Source organism: Zootermopsis nevadensis, unplaced genomic scaffold (genome assembly GCF_977971745.1).
Source record: "Zootermopsis nevadensis isolate Lab colony 2312 unplaced genomic scaffold, Znev_1.0 Znev_ptg000024l, whole genome shotgun sequence".
NCBI classification, from domain to species: domain Eukaryota; kingdom Metazoa; phylum Arthropoda; class Insecta; order Blattodea; family Termopsidae; genus Zootermopsis; species Zootermopsis nevadensis.
This window is the reverse complement of record NW_028259156.1, coordinates 2,796,439-2,819,392: the sequence shown is the minus strand read 5'-3', so window position 1 is coordinate 2,819,392 and position 22,954 is coordinate 2,796,439. Positions and strand designations below refer to the sequence as shown.

Below are 22,954 nucleotides of genomic sequence, written 5' to 3'. Positions count from 1 at the left end.
ATCTATCCCATGTGTGCTAAATGCCCCGCCAATCTCATTTTCCTTAATTTGATCATCCTAATATTATAAGGGTTTTCATAATAGCCCACGAATCTGTTGGCTAGCTGAGTCCTATTATCTCATCGAGGTCTGTCCTGTACAGAGTTAGTTACAAGATATCGTTATAAATGATGGTTTAAGTTTTAAAGTTTAAGTAAGATTTCAGATAACGGCTGTGGATTACAATATATCACAGATAAATACACGATAAATAAACGTACCCAAAAAAAGGTTTTTGTACAACAAAGCCATGTTTATCGAAGAGCACAAGAGAACTCTTAAAATACTGCTCATTTTTGATACATATTATACACGAATTTCGTGAATAAATAAATGTATAATTTTTCGATTACCCTCTTTAGACGACCTTAAATCTGTCTACACCCTTCAATCTCATTATAAGTAACACTGTCAAAATAAATATTTATCTTCGTACTGACCGGATAACTGATTGACATGACTTCAGCTAGATTGTCTACCCCAAATACCACACTTCGTATTCGGTAAGCCCCGGGTTCGAATCTAATCGCGGAGAACATTTATCCTAAGAGATTTTCGTTACTTTCCTCAGTCCCTCCAGAGAGCTATCGAGTTAGTACCTTAAATTTTACCAGAGCTCTTCCTTCCAAATCCTTACCAGTTCTCCGTTCACTAATCACTTGATGCTAAAACGTCGTTAAATAAACCAATGATAAAAAGTAACCAGAAAGTTGTATTGTTTACAGACGAGAATCTTCCTAGTTTCCATTGCTTTCTCAGTCTGTACGTAGTCTTACTTAACGTGCTGTTTACCTAAGTCCTGTACTTAACTACGTCATCTTTTCAGGAAGGAAGCGCTGGTTTTACGATGAGGATTGGACGGAGTAGGATGCCCCTCTGGAAGCTCATTGGCTGTCTGTTAACATTCTCGGTAAGTGCAATTACTTTCCATATAAATAACCTGTACAGAATACATGAAAAGAATTCTGTTTATTTATTCGACTGAATCTCATGTCGATGAAAAATTCTCGGGCTACAAGCTTGTCTTCAGACTTACATGAAATTAGACAAATAATGGCGTTAGAAACACAGAACATTTTAATAATATCCAAGCTACTTCCGAGGATCCAGTTACATCAGAACCCTGAAGATGATGACAGAGTTTATTCCCGAAACGTCGGTTTACTACAGTAACCAGCTAACGAAGCTGATTGCCAGAGAAGGGTTTATACTCGCCGCGAAAGTCTCAAATCCTATAACAGAACATTTTATTCGGGGTTTGTTATGTTCTACAACATTTTTTGACGACAAATTGGTTGACGACAACGACGAATCACAAATTTTTATAGTAGAAGATAAAGCCGTGCTTTGATTGTCACTGTCTTCGACCTTGTGTAAAGAGACGCCCGCGAAACTATAAACGTCTGTTTGAAAATCACCGGATCAGCTGTTCTTCCTTTCAATGCGAGTCGGACTATGGCAAGGGAACAGTTTAATTAATTCGTGACTAAAAACATCACACCAACAAATACTGTGACTAATATAGATCGACTGACGAATGGAGGCTTTCTTTTTGTACAAAATTCTGGTAACGACTTATTTCAGGCGGTTAGCGACGTTTCAGAAGAAGCGTCCGACATTCTCGCTAGTGTGAAGATATTAGTGAGTAGACTTTAATTATAGGATTTTCCATTATGTGTATTAAAGCTCGGTATTTACGACTAGAAAAATGTTTTTTTTAATATTATACTTTACATAGGCAATAATAAGATGTTGCCTGATTCTTAATAGCTTTAGATTTTGTAAGAACTTAAGAGCTCATCTGAAAGTTCTAATTGAGGACATTTGTGGTTATACTCATGTCATTTAGTTTATGCAGTGGTAGAATTTCTAAGAAGGCGGGGCACTCCTTTAATCTATCCTTATATCAGTTAGATCTAACAATCTGACAAAAAGAACGAAGTTGTTCATTTTAGATTGCTAGGACAAGTGCTTATTCTTCGTTAGATTCACATACCTGCCAGCAAATATTATAACTCATTACCTGTCTTTACAAATTAAAGTTTATAATTGAAATGGGAACCCAGAAATAATTAAGAATTAAATTAAAGTTTTTTGATCATTTATTAAGCTTAAGTTTGACACACAAGAAAGTATCGCGTGTGGAATTTATATTTCTGTAGCGTTTGTATCCCATATAGTTAATAACTGCCCGCCCATCCAAGGGGATTCTTTGCGGCTACAGCCACTGAGGACGTGCGTCGCGAGTTTGTCGCCAGGAATAAATAAATCCGCGTCATCTTCACGTACAGGTGATGCAAAAGTCAGGATTCACTTTAAATGAAAAATCATACGAGAAAATTATTTTAATTCAATTTAATTACCTTTTTAACTTTTGTCTTACATATATCTTTACAAACACATAAATAAATACTTTACTGTACGTGTTTAAAACAGCCGCCTTCCAAGTTAATACAGGTTATACACAAAAGAATGGTGCGGTTTTAAAGTTATAATTGGTATTCAGTTGGGGTAACGTTTGAAACCGCACCATTCTTTTGTGTATAACCTGTATATGTTTTAATCCTCGGATGGCAAGTGTGTCCTGACTTTTTCACCAATAAATACTTCTATATACTAATATCCTTGCGCCGCTTGGTCGCTGGGACCGTGGGTTCGAATCCCACTCAAGCCATGGATGTTTTTCTGTGTTGTGTTGTCCTGTATACATGTAGAGGCCTTGCGACGGGCCGATCCCTCATCCAAGGAGTCTTACCGAGTCAACGAAAAGTTGGGACCCGCAGTGCTCAGGCACTTGAAGAACGGATCGTTCCCAGTATCCCAGTATATACTAATATAATCGATTGAGCTAACTCTTTTCCTTAAAACCTTACGATCAATATCGATTCTTATGATTTGAAATTCTCATGACAGTGATTAAGAAGATGACTGTCTTTTGTAGCGCAGTGTAGTCTAGTAGAAGTTTTCGAATGTTTCAGATGTCCTTGCTGTCCTCATCGTCAGAGATATCGCCCTGATGATACATTTTCATACTGACGTCCAGACTTAAAGAATGGCAGTGTTTAAGATAATCAGATGAGACTGTCCAAATCATGAAAAGGCATTCTTAGTATCGGCGTTGTATATAAGGCAATGGTTACAGTTGATCTGGCCGCCTTACTCTTTCAGGCTAAGTGGGACGTAATGTAGGCCTATCCGAGCTTTGTCCGTATTCGAAACTCGAAGAGTGAAGCCACAAAAACCTTAGTAACCTGACGTAGGTAGACTAGAATTTTCTATAATCTACTTAATACATGAAAGAAATTATAAAACTATTGTCATCTAAAGCGCAAAATAAATTTATAAATATGAGTTTTGTATCGCAACTAAGGCCTCCTTGTATTCGTATACTTATGAAGTAAAATATACGAGGTGCGATCGGAAAGTTTCTAGACTGCGCCTATAAAAACCCGTACACTTATCTCAGGTATTAAATTCATCCATCACCCTCGAAGTAGTTCCCCTGGGAGTGAACACAACGATCCCAGCGCCGCTGCCAAGCCTGGAAGCATCCCTGGAAATCTTTCAATGTCAGCCTGTCAAGCACCATCTGCGATTCTGCCTGAATCTCTTCTATCGTCTCAAATCTCCTTCCCTTTAGCTGAATTTTCATCTTTGGGAAGAGGAAGAAGTCACACGGAGCTTAGAAAGGAAGTTGGGGTCGGTTCTTGCAAGATCTTTGAGCTCCTGACAAACGAGAAGTCAAGTCGATTCTGCTTCTGGTCCTCAGACAGGAGCCTTGGCGTCGCATGTGGAGTTCTTCCTTTAGAATCAGCTGACAGGTCCCATAGCCTATCCCAACAATGTCGCACAAGTCGTTGATGGTACGACGTCGATCTTCGTAACATTTTCGGGCGTTGTGCTCGAAGATGGTCGTCCAGAACGCTCGTCATCATCGACAGAGGTTCGGCCATTTTTAAAACGTGAATGCCACACAAAAGTTTGTGCACGACCCATTGCGGACTCCCCAAATGCTTGCATTAGCATTTCATAGGTTTCCGTAGCCGTTTTGGCGAGTCTTTGGCAAAATTTTATGCACACGCCATTCCGAAATCGCAGGAGGGTCGGTGTAATGCACTACCAAAACGCCCGTAACTAAGAAACAAATGCTAATTCGATGATGCCGGCTGGCACACTGATTCACTATGAATGTAGGCCGCACCCCCTAAAGCCAGAAGCTCGTACTACATCCGGTTCGCCCGCTATTGACACAGTCTTGAAACTTTCCGATCGCACCTCGTATAATGTGACGCACATGCAAATTGTGTGAATTAGTGTAAGACATGTTCGAAACGGTTTATTTCAGTTATATATTTATTTAAATACGGAGTATCATATATATATTTATGTTTTCCTGTGTTTTGAATTCCGCTGTTATTCAATGTTAACTTAAATAAATTGTCACCTGCAAATTATGCTAAAGATTGTGTCCAATATCGTCTTCTAGGTTGTGACGTCGAATAGTCTTGTTGGTTTTACTAAAACCTCCATCATCAAAGTTAAACATTGTTAACTACTTATACGTCGACATTGCGTCACAAAATCCGTAAAAACATTCGACATCCTTAACACAATGAGGACTTGATTTTAAGTTCGTAAGCTACCAAATTTTGTCGAAACTTCCTCATACTGAAAGTTATTTTGTCTTAAGTCTATGCAACAGATCAGAATCCTTGTAGAGGCTGGAATTGTATTATATTTTCCGCGTTGTGACGTCTTAAAGATGGTAGAAGTTTAATATGACAAGATTTACGCAACACTGTTCAGGACTCAGCTTTACGACTGGTGGAGTTATAGTAATGTAGAAATGTGTGTTTGGTTCATATTCATTAAACTCTCTCAAAGCCAAGTCGGGAATTAGTAGAAGAAAGTATAATTATTTTTTTTTTCGGAGCAGTGGAGCGAACACCACAGCGCGGGATGCAATATGACGTAGGAGGAATGTCTGCCTTGCCATTCCGTTGCATAACCGTGCCGTAACGAGCACAGCCCGAGTGCTGGTAGAAACTTTGTCTAACAAGTAAATAAATATACGCACAGCGTAACAATTCTTGTGCGGTCGCAATAATTTGACCTTAGCGAAAGGAGACAGTGACGTCAGAGATGTCTGGGGTGAATGACCTTTGCTTGGGCGGTGTGTTTGGCAGCTGTCTGGCTAAGTGATGCAGCCGGAGTTGAAGATTCCCCCACGTGGATGTGCTGCTGATTGGGAATACTTCAGTCGGGGACTCCCCACGCCAATATTCTCAACCTCGTCACTTCCGCGTGTAGAAACACGCGTTTGTTGTAGCAAAGACCGACAGTACCAAATTTTATTAAAAGTCTTTAATATCATGTAAGATTTGAGGTCATACTGCCTCCATCATCAGGGCGATGAAGATTTCTGTCTTCTGGGTTGTTGCGCTGTGTAGTCTGGTCGATGTTAACCAACGTTTCGGAGGTCATACTGCCTCCGTCTTCAGGGCGATGAGTATGAAGATTTCTGTCTTCTGGGTTGTTGCGCTGTGTAGTCTGGTCGATGTTTACCAACGTTTCGGAGGTCATACTGCCTCCGTCTTCAGGGCGATGAGTATGAAGATTTCTGTCTTCTGGGTTGTTGCGCTGTGTAGTCTGGTCGATGCTAACCAACGTTTCAGAGGTCATACTGCCTCCATCATCAGGGCGATGAGTATGAAGATTGCTGTCTTCTGGGTTGTTGCGCTGTGTAGTCTGGTCGATGTTTACCAACGTTTCGGAGGTCATACTGCCTCCGTCTTCAGGGCGAAGAGTATGAAGATTTCTGTCTTCTGGGTTGTTGCGCTGTGTAGTCTGGTCGATGTTTACCAACGTTTCGAAGGTCATACTGCCTCCGTCTTCAGGGCGATGAGTATGAAGATTTCTGTCTTCTAGGTTGTTGCGCTGTGTAGTCTGGTCGATGCTAACCAACGTTTCAGAGGTCATACTGCCTCCATCATCAGGGCGATGAGTATGAAGATTGCTGTCTTCTGGGTTGTTGCGCTGTGTAGTCTGGTCGATGCTAACCAACGTTTCAGAGGTCATACTGCCTCCATCATCAGGGCGATGAGTATGAAGATTGCTGTCTTCTAGGTTGTTGCGCTGTGTAGTCTGGTCGATGCTAACCAACGTTTCAGAGGTCATACTGCCTCCATCATCAGGGCGATGAGTATGAAGATTTCTGTCTTCTGGGTTGTTGCGCTGTGTAGTCTGGTCGATGTTAACCAACGTTTCAGAGGTCATACTGCCTCCATCATCAGGGCGATGAGTATGAAGATTTCTGTCTTCTAGGTTGTTGCGCTGTGTAGTCTGGTCGATGCTAACCAACGTTTCAGAGGTCATACTGCCTCCATCATCAGGGCGATGAAGATTTCTGTCTTCTGGGTTGTTGCGCTGTGTAGTCTGGTCGATGTTAACCAACGTTTCGAAGGTCATACTGCCTCCGTCTTCAGGGCGATGAGTATGAAGATTTCTGTCTTCTAGGTTGTTGCGCTGTGTAGTCTGGTCGATGCTAACCAACGTTTCAGAGGTCATACTGCCTCCATCATCAGGGCGATGAGTATGAAGATTTCTGTCTTCTGGGTTGTTGCGCCGTGTAGTCTAGTCGATGTTAACCAACGTTTCAGAGGTCATACTGCCTCCATCATCAGGGCGATGAGTATGAAGATTGCTGTCTTCTAGGTTGTTGCGCTGTGTAGTCTGGTCGATGCTAACCAACGTTTCAGAGGTCATACTGCCTCCATCATCAGGGCGATGAGTATGAAGATTTCTGTCTTCTGGGTTGTTGCGCTGTGTAGTCTGGTCGATGTTAACCAACGTTTCAGAGGTCATACTGCCTCCATCATCAGGGCGATGAGTATGAAGATTGCTGTCTTCTGGGTTGTTGCGCTGTGTAGTCTGGTCGATGCTAACCAACGTTTCAGAGGTCATACTGCCTCCGTCATCAGGGCGGTGAGTATGAAGATTGCTGTCTTCTGGGTTGTTGCGCTGTGTAGTCTGGTCGATGTTAACCAACGTTTCAGAGGTCATACTGCCTCCATCATCAGGGCGGTGAGTATGAAGATTTCTGTCTTCTGGGTTGTTGCGCTGTGTAGTCAGGGCCCTGATGACGGAGGCAGTATGACCTCTGAAACGTCGGTTAACATCGACCAGACTACACATCGCAACAACCCAGAAGACAGAAATCTTCATTAATATCAGATTCAATAAAACTCTGTTCAATGGTCCTCGAGTTGTTAACTTCGGACTTTTACTTGCGAACGCGTCTAAGAACTGCAACCATGAAATACCATCTTTTATTTTCTCTGACTAATTTCTCTTAAACTCGTTTCGCAAACGAATTCCAAACTGATTTACTCCCTGCAAGTGACTCGTATTTTATGTTTCAAAGGAAAACAGACCATACGCCATTACACCTCGGACTTAGCCACAGCATCTTTCGACGTACGCGTGTGATCCATCTTCATCAATCAAAACTGTTTTATGTATACCGCAGATCCTATTAGTATTAGGCGCAGGCTATGCGCGAGTCACCAAACAAACATGTGAGAGCAGGTGTGCTGTTAATATCCGTTCTTCAGTATACAGCTACAGACATGCCCACTACAGTATTTTTTATTATTATTATTAATGATTTACGTACTAATTCATTTTCATGGGATCACATCTCATCAGTAGTACCTAAATTATTACACTCAGCCTGACAGGCGTTACAAATTTTCAATGCATTTATTTCGAGAAATGTTAGTGCCCCGTGACTGCCGGAGTAATTGAGTTTCAATTGGGCGAATTCGACATCCAAATTCCATCCCATGATCATCAGTGAGCTTAATAAAGTGAAGAGCTAATTCAGTTTGAACTGATTCGCTCTATGATCACATACAGGATATGATTTTATTGATAACTAACGTATTGAAGAAAAAGTCCTTTTTTACAAGTTTATAACACTAATCTAGCTTCCCCCCTCCTTATGCGCCCGAAAGTTCATTACCGTGTTCACAAGAGCCCGCCACCTGTCCCTGTTATGAGCTATATATATCTAATCCACATCCCGAAATCATATTTTCTTAAAATCCATTTTAATATTATCCTTAAGTTTACGCTTGTGTGATGTGAGTGCTGTCTCTTCCTTTAAGAATTTTCAAGTAAAATATATGCATGTATTTATCTTTTCCCATTCGCGATCTATGCCCTGCCCATCTCATTATCCTTGATTTGATAATATTAAAAATATTTGGTGAAGAATATAAATTATGAAGCTCCTTCTTTATGTCATTTTTTCGGAAACCTTTTACACCATTCCGCATAGATCCAAATATTCTCCTAAGTACAGTGTCTTAAAAAATCTCAATTTTTTACTACTATTAATGTGAAAGACCATGTTTAATACCCATACAAATCAAGTAAAATTATAGTTACACATGTCTGTTTTAATCTTTACATTTTTAGATTAAAGTTGGGAATCAGAAGTGATTTCATTATTCTAGGCACACGTAAGTTTCCTGGTACTCTTTATTCAAACAGTTGTAATTTGTGATTTTCCGTCAAAGTTTGAGGTGACTTTTACACAGATTACAACCAAAAATTATTGTTTTGTATGTACGTCTATGTTTTTATCTTCAACATATTTACAAACTGTATAAGAACTGAGTAAAATCAAACATTATATTCTTATAAATATTTTATTATAAATGTGTCGTGGAAATGAAACTGTTTAAAAAATATTTTAAAGTCGTTTTATTTTTGCAATAGTTAAAAGATCTGATTCTACGAAATATTAAAGTCGATTTTGGTACTATCCAAATTAAATGAAGGACTTTCAAATTATTTCAATATACAACAGCAAGTCTCTTAATACAAATTTAACATTAGTCCGCTCTAAAATAAGATTTTTATTGAAATTTTACATAAAATTCTTCATCAATATTTACTAAATATTGCGTTGTCATATTTAGAGCAAAAATGTTGGTTCACTTATCAAATAACGCGGAGAAATTGAATTAAATTTTAACATGCGTTTGTCTGTATCCTTATACCTTCTGAGCAGCTTTATCCCTTCGTAATATGCCACAAAATATATATAATATTGTGAGAACCACATTAGGAAGCTTGTCGTAAAATGCAATACCAACCTGGATACGAGAATTCATAAATTCTCTGAAAAAGGAATTTTACAAAACACATTTTTCAGCTGACCACACTCACACCCGTCAAAATCTTACTGTTTTATCAACAGATACAGTCAGTGAATCCATCGTCGTTGTTTACAGTTCAAAGTCCAATCGTCGAACAAAATAATTACAATAAAATATCATGTAAATAGCTTAGAATTCTATAAATTTTCAGACTAATCTAGGAGTAATAATTTGAGTCGTATGATGACAGTTATATAGCCATGTGTGGTTAAAATGAGAACTCTTTAATTATTCAGGTTCGCAAATGGGTTCTGGGCAGACACACCTGTCTCGTAAAATCAATTTATTCGGAACTCCACACACTGAGATACATTCCAAAAGATCTTAGTAGGAAATAAGACTAGTTTTCTTAAATACCTACTTTATAAGCTTTAGCACAGTATTTTGAAGTTTCCTAGAAACAAAAGTATCTTAAAAACTGGAATACTATGTGAAATAAAAAAGAAATATTCCTGAGATAAAATAATTTATTACTATTTCGCTTAATTGTAAAATCCTCACCAGTGACATATTTAAGAGACGGGAATCGGCGAAGTAGCTACTGAACTCTGTTTTCAGAACATCTTAATCTTAATCGCCCGCAAATTCCTTGCCACTACGACAGCTGTACGTTGCCTTTGGCTGCCTATTAAAATTGCTCTGGTTAAGGTTCTCGATGACTGGTTACAAGAAAGGACTCATGGCTACTCTAGCTTTCCGATTTCAAAAGTTTCCGTTCTTTATGATATCTGATTTATTCCAAGAATATCAAGATTTCATTAACCATTCTCCATCTGCATCAGGCAGACATCCAGACACCCAATTTCCATCAAAGTATGATAGAAATTAACAATTATTAACCCTCATGTAATCTGATTTATAATATATATAATTTGCTATTTGCCATACCTAATTGCCTCTGATATTTGTTTATGAAAAGTTTGTAGCGGAATAATTAAAACTACTTCCGTGTAATTGTGTGTATATATACATAAATCACCAGACTTGAATGGTGCAAAGGATGGTAACACGCCTATAGAAACTCTAAACAAATAATTTTTATGTGAGACTTGAGGTTCTCACAGCGGTGAGTATGAAGATATCCGTCTTCTGGGTTGTTGCGCTGTGTAGTCTGGTCGATGTTAACCAACGTTTCAGAGGTCATACTGCCTCCGTCATCAGGGCGATGAGTATGAAGATTTCTGTCTTCTGGGTTGTTGCGCCGTGTAGTCTGGTCGATGTTAACCAACGTTTCAGAGGTCATACTGCCTCCGTCATCAGGGCGATGAGTATGAAGATATCCGTCTTCTGGGTTGTTGCGCTGTGTAGTCTGGTCGATGCTAACCAACGTTTCAGAGGTCATACTGCCTCCATCATCAGGGCGATGAGTATGAAGATTGCTGTCTTCTGGGTTGTTGCGCTGTGTAGTCTGGTCGATGTTAACCAACGTTTCAGAGGTCATACTGCCTCCATCATCAGGGCGATGAGTATGAAGATATCCGTCTTCTGGGTTGTTGCGCTGTGTAGTCTGGTCGATGTTTACCAACGTTTCAGAGGTCATACTGCCTCCGTCATCAGGGCGATGAGTATGAAGATATCCGTCTTCTGGGTTGTTGCGCTGTGTAGTCTGGTCGATGTTTACCAACGTTTCAGAGGTCATACTGCCTCCGTCATCAGGGCGATGAGTATGAAGATATCCGTCTTCTGGGTTGTTGCGCTGTGTAGTCTGGTCGATGTTTACCAACGTTTCAGAGGTCATACTGCCTCCGTCATCAGGGCGATGAGTATGAAGATATCCGTCTTCTGGGTTGTTGCGCTGTGTAGTCTGGTCGATGCTAACCAACGTTTCAGAGGTCATACTGCCTCCATCATCAGGGCGATGAGTATGAAGATTGCTGTCTTCTGGGTTGTTGCGCTGTGTAGTCTGGTCGATGTTAACCAACGTTTCAGAGGTCATACTGCCTCCATCATCAGGGCGATGAGTATGAAGATATCCGTCTTCTGGGTTGTTGCGCTGTGTAGTCTGGTCGATGTTTACCAACGTTTCAGAGGTCATACTGCCTCCGTCATCAGGGCGATGAGTATGAAGATATCCGTCTTCTGGGTTGTTGCGCTGTGTAGTCTGGTCGATGTTAACCAACGTTTCAGAGGTCATACTGCCTCCATCATCAGGGCGATGAGTATGAAGATATCCGTCTTCTGGGTTGTTGCGCTGTGTAGTCTGGTCGATGTTTACCAACGTTTCAGAGGTCATACTGCCTCCGTCATCAGGGCGATGAGTATGAAGATTTCTGTCTTCTGGGTTGTTGCGCTGTGTAGTCTGGTAGAAGATTACCGACGTTTCAGAGGTCATACTGCCTCCATCATCAGGGTGATGAAGATTTCGCGATGAATATCGCCCTGATGACGGAGGCAGTATGACCTCTGAAAAGTTGGTTTAACATCGACCAGACTACACAGCGCAACAACCCAGAAGACAGAAATCTTCATCGCCCTGATTATGGAGGCAGTATGACCTCTGAAACGTTGGTAAACATCGACCAGACTACACAGCGCAACAACCCAGAAGACGGATATCTTCAAATAATTTTTAATCAATATAAAGCCACTTCGAAGGTTACTGTCTTTTGGGTTATTGATTTATATAGTCTGGTAGAGGTTTACCGACATTTCAGTGTTACTTACATCCTCCTTAATCGCCCTGATGATGGAGGCAACATTTACATCTAAACCGTCGTTAAATTTCTATCAGGCTACACGACGCAACAACTCAGAAGACATACTTCTTCTTACATGCCGCCGTGAGAACAGGAAATCTCACTAAAGCCATTTTAATTCTTTCAAGGTCCATAATAGTTCGAAATTGCGTTTAATATGTTTACCCCTGTGCCCTTAAATTAGTGTATAATTCCATTGCTCCGGCACTCACAAGACGTAACCTTCCACATCAAAGCTATAATACCAAGAAAGCTTTTTTATTAGTCGCCATCAAGTGTAACATTTAAATAGAAAATTGTGCAGGCAAGTGGAATTATCTCAGACGTGAATATTTGACATGATCTCATTATCTGCTACATATTGATACTGATGCTTCCCCTTTCATCATTGGCCCCTCATTAACGAGCAATTTTCTCTACCGGAGCTCGCGACGACCTAATGGCAATTTCTAGAACTCTAGACACCTCTCCGTACGAACGTTTAATTACTTCATTTGGACTTGTGATTAGCAAGATGTTACTTTTCAGAGCAGCATCTCCAACCGGTGTGAAGCTGAGAAAGTGTCTTCGTTAATTACCCAGAGTACTTCATACTTCCATTATAAATTAATTACAGATGCCGAATTGCTTGTATGACGAAAATAGTAGATCATATGAAATATAACGTAAAATAAATATAAAAAGAATTACGATGCCACTGTTCTTTAAATTTCTCTGAATTATGGTTAGTTTATAATAATATGATAACTAAAAAGTGCCTTTTCTCTTACGTAATATCCCATGGTTGGCTTTTTGAATTTGACTGCCATCATGAAGACGTCATTTGCTATTACATTTGTGACTGAGGTTGGTATTTAACTAGAAACCTTTTAAATATCAATATAATACGTTAATTCCATGTAACAAAGCCGGGATTAGGGGCAGGCAACATGGCAGCGAGCAATAACATTATTTTTAATACAAGTAAATTCTTTATTCTATGAAATATATTCATGATACATCAAGTCACAGTTTTAAAACTGATGTTCATATCCTTGTATCAGTGCGCACCATTTTTCAAACACTATTAATTTCATCGTTGTAATTAATGAATTTTTATATGTTAAAACAAGAAAAGTAACACTGCATATTTGCAATTGTATATGAAAATGTTAACGAGATGTATTTTACGTTATACCTCTACGCTGAGTGAAAATAAATATTTATTCTGTGGAGGCGTGGCATTTAAACCTTCCGTAGGGCACACAATTGCCTATCCCAGCCTCTGTTATAGACCAGTGGTATTCAACATTTTTTGTTCGCGTACCCCCAGATATAATTTCTCTTCAACTTTGTACCCCAAAAGTTGTTGGTGTATAATTCAAGTTATACATAGTATATAATCTACATCTAAAATAAATTAAATAAATTACATTACTGATTATTCAGTGTTTATCATAAAATAATATTTTTTTTTAAAATTTCACGTACCCCCTAAGATGTCTTCGCGTACCCCCAGATATAATTGCTCTTCAACTTTGTACCCCAAAAGTTGTTGGTGTATAATTCAAGTTATACATAGTATATAATCTACATCTAAAATAAATTAAATAAATTACATTACTTATTATTCAGTGTTTATCATAAAATAATACATTTTTTAAAATTTCACGTACCCCCTAAGATGTCTTCGCGTACCCCAGGTTGAATACCACTACTATAGAGCACAGTCCTCATTGAGAAACTGATTATCTCCCAGACGTTCGATAAATCTGAGTTACACGAAAACAATTCAGTACCACCACTCTAATTCCTTAACAGTCGTTTTAATATTATACTTCCATTTATGCCTAGGTCTTCTAAATTGTCTCTTTTCTTCATGTTTTCCGACTAACATTTTGTAAATCAGAAGACTTATAAGACAGGAAAAGATTTACGTTCCTATTCATTGTGTTCGTCAATATGTCAGACACGTGTTTCCTCCTGTTATACACAAAAAAAAATCGGGTTAATGTCGTGTAGTTGTTGCTCCAAATTGTTTTGGCCTATACTAATTTTCCTTCTGCATACAAATTTTTTTATTGGTCATTTTTGTTTCAGAAACTTATTTAGAATTATTTTCTAAGAAACAGCCTGAGTTCTGTTCATTTATTCCCATCCATCTGTTCCTTCTGATTAAAATAATTTGTAATAAAATGAAATTATCCGTAGAAATTAACCGTGGTCAGATTCGAACTCTGGAACCCTCTAGTACGAAGCAGGTGTCACACCACTTCATGCCTGTCGTCTGAACTTTTGGCAAATTCCAACTCAGAACTGCATTCTATAACGTAATGGTCTTAGAAACATGAAGAACCAGTTATGCATTTTTACGTATGTTATAAAAAAGAATCCTAATAATCCATTTTGAAAATTCGGCAAAGTTAAAATATTTGGGAACAACTTTATCAAATTAGAATTGCATTCACGAAGAAATTTAAGATCAGGCAAATTTCGGTGAATTCTTCCTACCATACAGTTTAGAGCGAAAGACAAACATGAGTTGAGTAAAATTTTAATTTTAATTTTAATTTTTTGTGTTGTGTGAAAGTTTGTGTCCATAATTTGTATTCCTCACAAAATATTATTAAAATAATCAATTGTGGTTAGAACACTAGCCTTGTCTCTAGCCTGGGGTCTCGGGTTCGATTCCCGGCGGTGCCCGAATTTATAACTTGTGTTGGGCAAGGCCGTGGTCTAGGCAACACGGAGTTTTCCTCCGTGGCATCCCAACAATTACTCCATTCACACACAGAAGAAGGCAATGGCAAACCACTTCTGAATCATCTGCCAAGAACGTATATGAACAGGTCCCAGTCCGAGAAAAGGATGGAAGGATCCTGTTCATATGGACCTGTAGTCAGACAGAACACTAAATAAATAAATGATGGCCACGGTGGTCTAGCGGTTAGAACGCTGGCCTTTTAATCCTGGGGTCTCGGGTTCGATTCCCGGCGGTGCCCGAATTTATAACTTGTGTTGGGCAAGGCCGTGGTCTAGGCAACACGGAGTTTTCCTCCGTGGCATCCCAACAATTACTCCATTCACACACAGAAGAAGGCAATGGCAAACCACTTCTGGATCATCTGCCAAGAACGTATATGAACAGGTCCCAGTCCGAGAAAAGGATCGAAGGATCCTGTTCATATGGACCTGTCGTCACACAGAACACTAAATAAATAAATAAAAATGATAATGTCATGAGGGCATAAATGTAATCATAATATTAAAATGGATCTAGGGGAAATAGGGTTTTCGGATGTGGATTGGGTATAGCCTATACGTCTCACGACAGGGGCCACTGTCAGGCCTCTGTGTACACTATTGATCCTTCGGGTTCAATACGAGACAAGGGTTTCCTTGAATAAATGTCCACACTCTTAGCTTCTCAAGAAGAATTCTGCTCAGTAAAGTTAGATGTCCATGCTGCTTAAACTTTTATCGTCCGCAAATAGTTTCGTCAAGACCAAGGTCGTATGTGTGTGGCTTGCCCTCTTGTTCTGTCTACGTAGCCAGAAGTGATCACCTTGGTATAATTACAGTAACTCCAGGTTTACATGTGTTTAAGGTCATGAGAAAGTATTTTATCGTTATATTTTAACAGAATACAGGTCGTTAGAGGAATCAGCTATTCAAGAACAGCGATCTAATAACAAGAGCTCGTAACATCTGCCCATCAAGTTCTTCAGATAGCATACACTGCCACCTACAGAGAAAATTCAGCAGTGCATAGCACAATGCATAATCATTGAGCAGATATAACATCTCTGTAACGTAACTAAGGTTGTGAATTAGGGATACATCTACTTTAGGTTATGACTCAATTTAACAGTGTTCCTTTTGAGAATCTAATAGTTACTCAAATAATAATAAAATATTCTTATATTTATTTTGTACAGTCTATACACAAACGTTTGAAGTTTATTGGTGTTGTAAAAATTATATAATATTAAAACATTTTATTGTGTAAAATATTATATTAGCGCTCTTAATCGTAAATACGATTTTACATTATATTTTTAGCGCTTTTATTAAAACGACATGTTCGTCTTCAGGTTTTTATCAATTTAAAATATTTTAAAAACTATTAGATATTTGATGCAATATATTATAATGATCCGTAGTTCTGTTTGTATCTTTCCATTTTCATGGTAAGTTGTTTATTGTAGTCAGACGTTATATTTATCTGTGGAATTAATGTTTAATTATTTTCTTGGAATGAGTATGAATTGACATAGGAAATAAATAAATAATCGTACAAATATCTATTAAAAATAGTAAAACGAGGAACATACCAAGAGATGAAAATGGAAAGCTACAAACAGAACTACGGATCATTATAATATATTGCATCAAATATCTAATAGTTTTTAAAATATTTTAAATTGATAAAAACCTGATGACGACGGTATTACCCGTCGAAACATGTCGTTTTAATAAAAGCGCTAAAAATATAATGTAAAATCGTATTTACGATTAAGAGCGCTAAATATAATATTTTACACAATAAAATGTTTTAATATTATATAATTTTTACAACACCAATAAACTTCAAACGTTTGTGTATAGACTGTACAAAATAAATATATTTAATCAAACACAAACATGACGCATATAAGATATAAAATATTCTTATTTAACAGAACCGAAAGGTTCATTACCGTCTTCATAAAATCCCAAAAATTTATTTTGAATCCAGCCCTCCAACCATATTACTGTACTGTCAATTTTAATATTATCCTCGCATCGACGTTTAGGTAATTCAATTGTTCTCTTATGTGTTTTCCGTAATCATTTCTCTTATCTCCCATGCGTTCTATATGTTCCGCCCAACCCATCAGTTTCATATTTTCAGTTCAAAAATTATAACATGTATATACTGTATTTACATTTCTAAGAGACTGCTCATTGTACGTATGGACATACACTGACGTTCGACCTTCATTCAACTGTCATCTGTACAACGTATTCGGTTTGAAATGCTTCGTATAAATTACGTATGTGGAGATCATAAATTTGTTGCGACTTCTAAGAACAAGGAATAATTAATCTAAAAGGTAAAGCTAACCCGTTACGCGCCATGTAGGCGCTTAGGGGGAGAGGCGGTATAGCTCCTACTCATTCTCGACCTCGGCACTAGATGGGGGTGAGTGGTCAGCATCACGCCCCGGTGGGTGGGCCCCAGAGCCGGTCTGGACGCAGAGGCTAGTGGAAAAATCCTCTGTCCCCATCGGGGATCGAACCCCGGTCGTCCATCCCGTAATCAGTCACTATAATAACTGAGCTACCCTGCTCATAATAATTATTATAATAGGTAGCCGACGTCATATTTTGAGAGAGACAAACAATTTTACTTTGTAGTAGAATACAAGTGCAATTCCACTGCTTAATATCTTCATAGATGTGTGAAGAGCTGAATTGTGGGCAATGGAACACAGAATGATATTTTAATTATTTTAATTATCTTATTTTAAATACATTGTGATTTGACGGAATAACCAAATAATTTAATTTTATAATTTAGATGCGTCATGTTTGTGTTTTCAATTGATACATATATTTATTCTTCAAGTCTATACACAAACCATTTTAATATTGATGTTTAAAATTAAAATTGATATAATATAATATAGCGCGAATTATTTATATCAATTTTAATTTTAAACATCAATATTAAAATGTTTTGTGTATAGACTTGAAGAATAAATATATGTATCAATTTAATTTTAATTTAATAAATCACAATATGACGCAACTACACTATTTTATGGTTCTTAGTTACTTAAAGACACAATGTCAGTTTCATAAAATATTCACCACTTGAGATGAGGGGAAAATACAAATCTGGTTGTAAATGACGCGGTCGAATTCTGTTTTATAGTAAGCCTAGCCGAAATTACCCTGAAATTATTCGGGATAACCAACACAAGTTAAATGTGTTACCTCTGAGAGAAACTGCTCTTTGAGTAAACTAAGTGTTTGTTACAAAATTTACATAAATGGAAATAATGAAGGAATTTTGTTCGGTCAGTTACCGAAATTAAATTCACGAGGTCAGCGAAGTAGGACCGGACTGAAAATATTGACCCAGTAACTGGTTCATACAAACCAAACAACACTAATGTGGACGTCATTTTGGGTTATGGCACTGTGTCGATGTGGATTATAACGCCGACGTTTCGGAAAACATTACACTTTCTATCTTAGAAGTTTTAGACTGATATTAATCCCAAATCAAACACCCAAACTGAATAACCATTCTTTTTCGGATTTCCTCAGTTACCCTGCATACCTGGAGGCCGTCCCCCCGATCGTAACCCGAGAACTTCAAATAAAATAAAAATAAAAGGGGGTGTAATTAAGCCAAACAGATGTGTATAATTAACGTTGAGCTAAAGAGTTGGCCTTATTTAACTAATCTAGAAATATATACATATCAGATAATTAATTTTAGAGATATGAAGAACATTATACAGAAAAAATATTTCTACAGATGACTTAGTGAAATGTGTTGACAGTAAAATTAGAATTAAACTTCAACTTTTGAAGCCTTCAAGGAACACGTACTTAATTTTCCACATCTTTGTAAAGTTCTCCATGTACGTTATTTGTAGAAAGTAGTTATCACTTGAAACCGCAATATGTACCTTCAGATGAAAATTGCTACCACCAATAATTATATAAATTTGGACAGACGGTGTTTAATTAGATGTCGCTATGGAGATATATAAATCTTGAAGCCCGTAGGATTAAGCTTATTCCCAGTACGTACAGTTTATATCTTAATCTGTTTTAAATTCAGTTTCTGCTCAGATATTCCATTATTCTTCATAACACACAGGACTCTCGTGAACACATTAATCAGTCTTTAAACTTCCCAAGTCTGGCTTTGCTCAATAGAATTAATTTCGTTATAGAGTGAAGAATTTCCTGTACATTTAATCCTTCCATACTCCCGTAATTCGTTTTAACTATACCAAAAAGGATTTCAATTAATTTCCATATTTGTAATTTGAACCAAAGAAATATATTACTATATTACTTATTTAAAATGTATTTTATTTTTACTGGAATAACAATATTAAACATGTCAGGAACAAAAACTTGGTTATGAGTTGCAGTTATGAGAATACCTGAAGAGAAACGAGTAATAACGTTATCCGGTGGATAATCAGTCACAGAGCTTGGAAATGATAATTACCTGGTGGATAAAAGACTATGATGACGTCATAGCGGAATCCTATTGTTATACGTTCGTCCTCACAAACATGTCCCTTACTGCATGAGAACATTACAGTCTGCTATTTTACTGAATAATTCGTTGTCACTCTTCGTTCAAGAACTGGATATAAGAGGATTTTATCAAATACGAACGTCTCATACAAATTATACGAAATCACTGTACACCTCAGGCTTTCGGGGATTAACCGCGTAGTGTTTTGGCAGTTGTAATTTTTAATATGTTTGCCCAATCATTAAAAAAAACTTCTAGTCCACGGGTATCACATCGGGTTTTTCCTCCGTAATGGATACGGAAGCTAGAAAATTTTCTTACAAACTTACGTTTCGGCCGTTTAAATATATCTTTACAAATAGTCCCAGAACTGTCGGTCACTACGTCAAAATATACTGACAAAAATTCTAATGTCTGATATTAATACTCAATATTATTGGCTAATATTTTAGACATTATCCATCGTCTGTTTCTCATAACACGACGTTCCCCCGGATATGGAGACTAGTTCCTAAGGGACCCTTTTGTCCCCCCCCTATTTTACCTTATGAAGGACACAGATCCAGTCTTAGAAACGTCGTGTTATGTAAAACAACAGACGATGGAGAATATCAAAAATTTTATCCGAAATTATTATAAAATACCATCATCAATATCATTAAGATTTAACTTAATATTATATTTATTTATTTTCTTAATTTTTTTATTTTCAAATCCAGGGAAAAATACATTCCTCATTTATAAGATAGTGTAATTGCGTCATATTGTGAATATTCTAACAATTATTTATTTTAAAAACCGTCTTATCACAATATTTAAAATTTCTTATAATTAAGATAATAAAATATCATTGATGTTCCATATCGATTGATCGATTTACATTTTAGAACATCCTTTACACAACATGTTTCAGTTTTTATAAAACCATCTTCAGGTGTAAAATATTTACGAACTTAAAACTCAAATATGATTCCATTTGGTGATGTTTCATGCCATTTGTTTTTCAATTTTGGGCGAGGTGTTGTCTTTTCTTAATTTTATCAGATGTACATATCGGTCTTAGATGTAGGAGTTATTGTTCCGATATGTCCAGAAGTACGACTGTCATTGTATAGGTGTGGCATGAAACATCACCAAATGGAATCATATTTGAGTTTTAAGTTCGTAAATATTTTACACCTGAAGATGGTTTTATAAAAACTGAAACATGTTGTGTAAAGGATGTTCTAAAATGTAAATCGATCAATCGATATGGAACATCAATGATATTTTATTATCTTAATTATAAGAAATTTTAAATATTGTGATAAGACGGTTTTTAAAATAAATAATTCCTCATTTAATCCCTCAGCGGGTTCATGTGGACATTGAAAACTGAAGTAGTAGCCTTCATTAACCTCTGACAAAAATGATTGGCCTAGTAGATTAGTTTTATATCGTAATAATATGTAAATAAGTGGAAACTAAGCACCAAGGTTTACGTTTGTGTTCAGCTGAGTTGATCTCACGTCATCAAGCTAAATACACAGCCTTCGCTTAGCCACTTATTTACTGCTTAAAATTCCACAAAAAATAATCACTACAAAGACGTTATCATACAACGTTTAAGGATCCTACATTAAGTGACGTTAGTACCGCTCCCAACTCAGAAGTCTGCACGGCGATCATTTCGGTTGAAGTTTAAAAGTACAAACTTTTGTTGTATTCAATTATGGCACGATATAAGAAGGAAAGCAGACCAAAAGTAAATGAACTGTTAAGTTGTTTTTGTTCTTAACATTTTTATGAGATCCGTGTGTCTCTGACGCGTAGATTTTCTTACTTTAAATTTAAGGTGCTATTTATTACGATCAGACAACTTTCTATTGTGATTCGACATTTGTTTATCTAACACAGTTATTATTTTTTTTAGTGTTCTGTCTGACGACAGGTCCATATGAACAGGATCCTTCCATCCTTTTCTCGGACTGGGACCTGTTCATATACGTTCTTGGCAGATGATCCAGAAGTGGTTTGCCATTGCCTTCTTCTGTGTGTGAATGGAGTAATTGTTGGGATGCCACGGAGGAAAACTCCGTGTTGCCTAGACCACGGCCTTGCCCAACGCAAGTTATAAATTCGGGCACCGCCGGGAATCGAACCCGAGACCCCAGGATTACAAGGCCAGCGTTCTAACCGCTAGACCACCTCATCTTATTATTATTTAGTGTTCTGTCTGAGGACAGGTCCATATGAACAGGATCCTTCCATCCTTTTCTCGGACTGGGACCTGTTCATATACGTTCTTGGCAGATGATCCAGAAGTGGTTTGCCATTGCCTTCTTCTGTGTGTGAATGGAGTAATTGTTGGGATGCCACGGAGGAAAACTCCGTGTTGCCTAGACCACGGCCTTGCCCAACACAAGTTATAAATCGAACCCGAGACCCCAGGATTACAAGGCCAGCGTTCTAACCGCTAGACCACCGTGGCTCTAATACAGTAACGTAATTAAAATAATAATTACACCATAACACCTAGATGTAAGTACCAAGAGTGCAGTAAAATACACTACAAAACAGAAGAAAGTTTCAATTCCCAAAGGAACACATTAACACATATCTACGATGTCACAGATAAGTTCCATATGTGTTCGTAGGCAATAGATTGACCTGTTCTTATAACAACCGTTTTCCGTAACTAAGCACGTTCATTTAATTAAGTACGCTTTAAATGATTCATTGTCTGGACTTTTCCAATCGTCCTTTCTTTTAAAAGACTAAAACCACGACGTTTCGGAAACTGGCTCTGTCTCTGTCTTCAGACGAGAGGTACCTACTCAGGTGGGCCCGTTAGATAGAGCTAGTCTCTGTCACTGGACAATATATGTCATCCAACTATTTCAGCTTATCCACGTGGGCCCAAAATTCGTGTGCAGGTGTTGATGGTCACGATGATGAAGAGGTGCACATTAGGGTTTATAAAAAAAACAGACTTTTGAAAGAAAAAAAACTATTTTCGAATTCCAGTATTTCCAAAAAACCGGTTTTCGAATTTTTACAAAAAGAAAAAAATAATTAAAACAGTAAAAGAAATATTTATACTTATCTTAAAATTTTTCATTTTATTTAATATTTATGGAACTACAAAAATATAACAAAATAAAATATACTCCATACAAAACCAAATATAAAAAACTAAAATAACTAAATTTTTATTTTTCGCACGTGTATACCGTCTGTGTTAGGCCTAAGTAGATTTCAAATGTTTAAAGTTTCGACATTTTACATTGTTTACTAAATAATTTTTAAGTCACAATTATTAGATAACCTGTGTCTTCTTACAACTTTTTCAAACATATATCAATCATAATCCGTCTTGCCCCGGGCACAGGGCAAAATGGGGCAAATTACATTTTTGTAAAAAAAAATTAATATTTCATAAAAACTTTAACCCTTACAACTAAACTAATAACTCGTTTTAAATCTCAAATAGACGATAAATCCACACAAGGTTCCTCAATGTGTTTGTCCCTTCCACATGTCTCCAAAGATTAACTTCCCCGTTCTGCCCCGGGCTCCCCTACATTAGTTTCTGATATTGTAATATAGTGGAATTCGTTGAGTAATGGCGGCGTATCGTTACTAGATGTCCGGTTTACAACTGCGATATATTTGACACATTAACTTATCTGTAGTCTCGGACATATTCTCAGTGCGTCTGAAGTACAGTTAATCTGATACTGGAGAAAGGATGAGACGAC

At 37.5% G+C, this 22,954-nt stretch overlaps 1 protein-coding gene across 1 annotated transcript in view; it reads left to right on the top strand.

Moving 5' to 3' along the window:
• The window catches only part of m (zona pellucida domain-containing protein miniature), a 174,256-nt gene that overhangs the window by 90,318 nt on the left and 60,984 nt on the right, over window positions 1-22,954 (top strand). Inside the window, exon 2 of the mRNA XM_087355169.1 lies at window positions 866-949. Coding sequence (XP_087211295.1) covers window positions 887-949 — 63 coding nt within the window. The 5' untranslated portion in view covers window positions 866-886. The remainder of the gene's footprint in view (window positions 1-865; window positions 950-22,954) is intronic.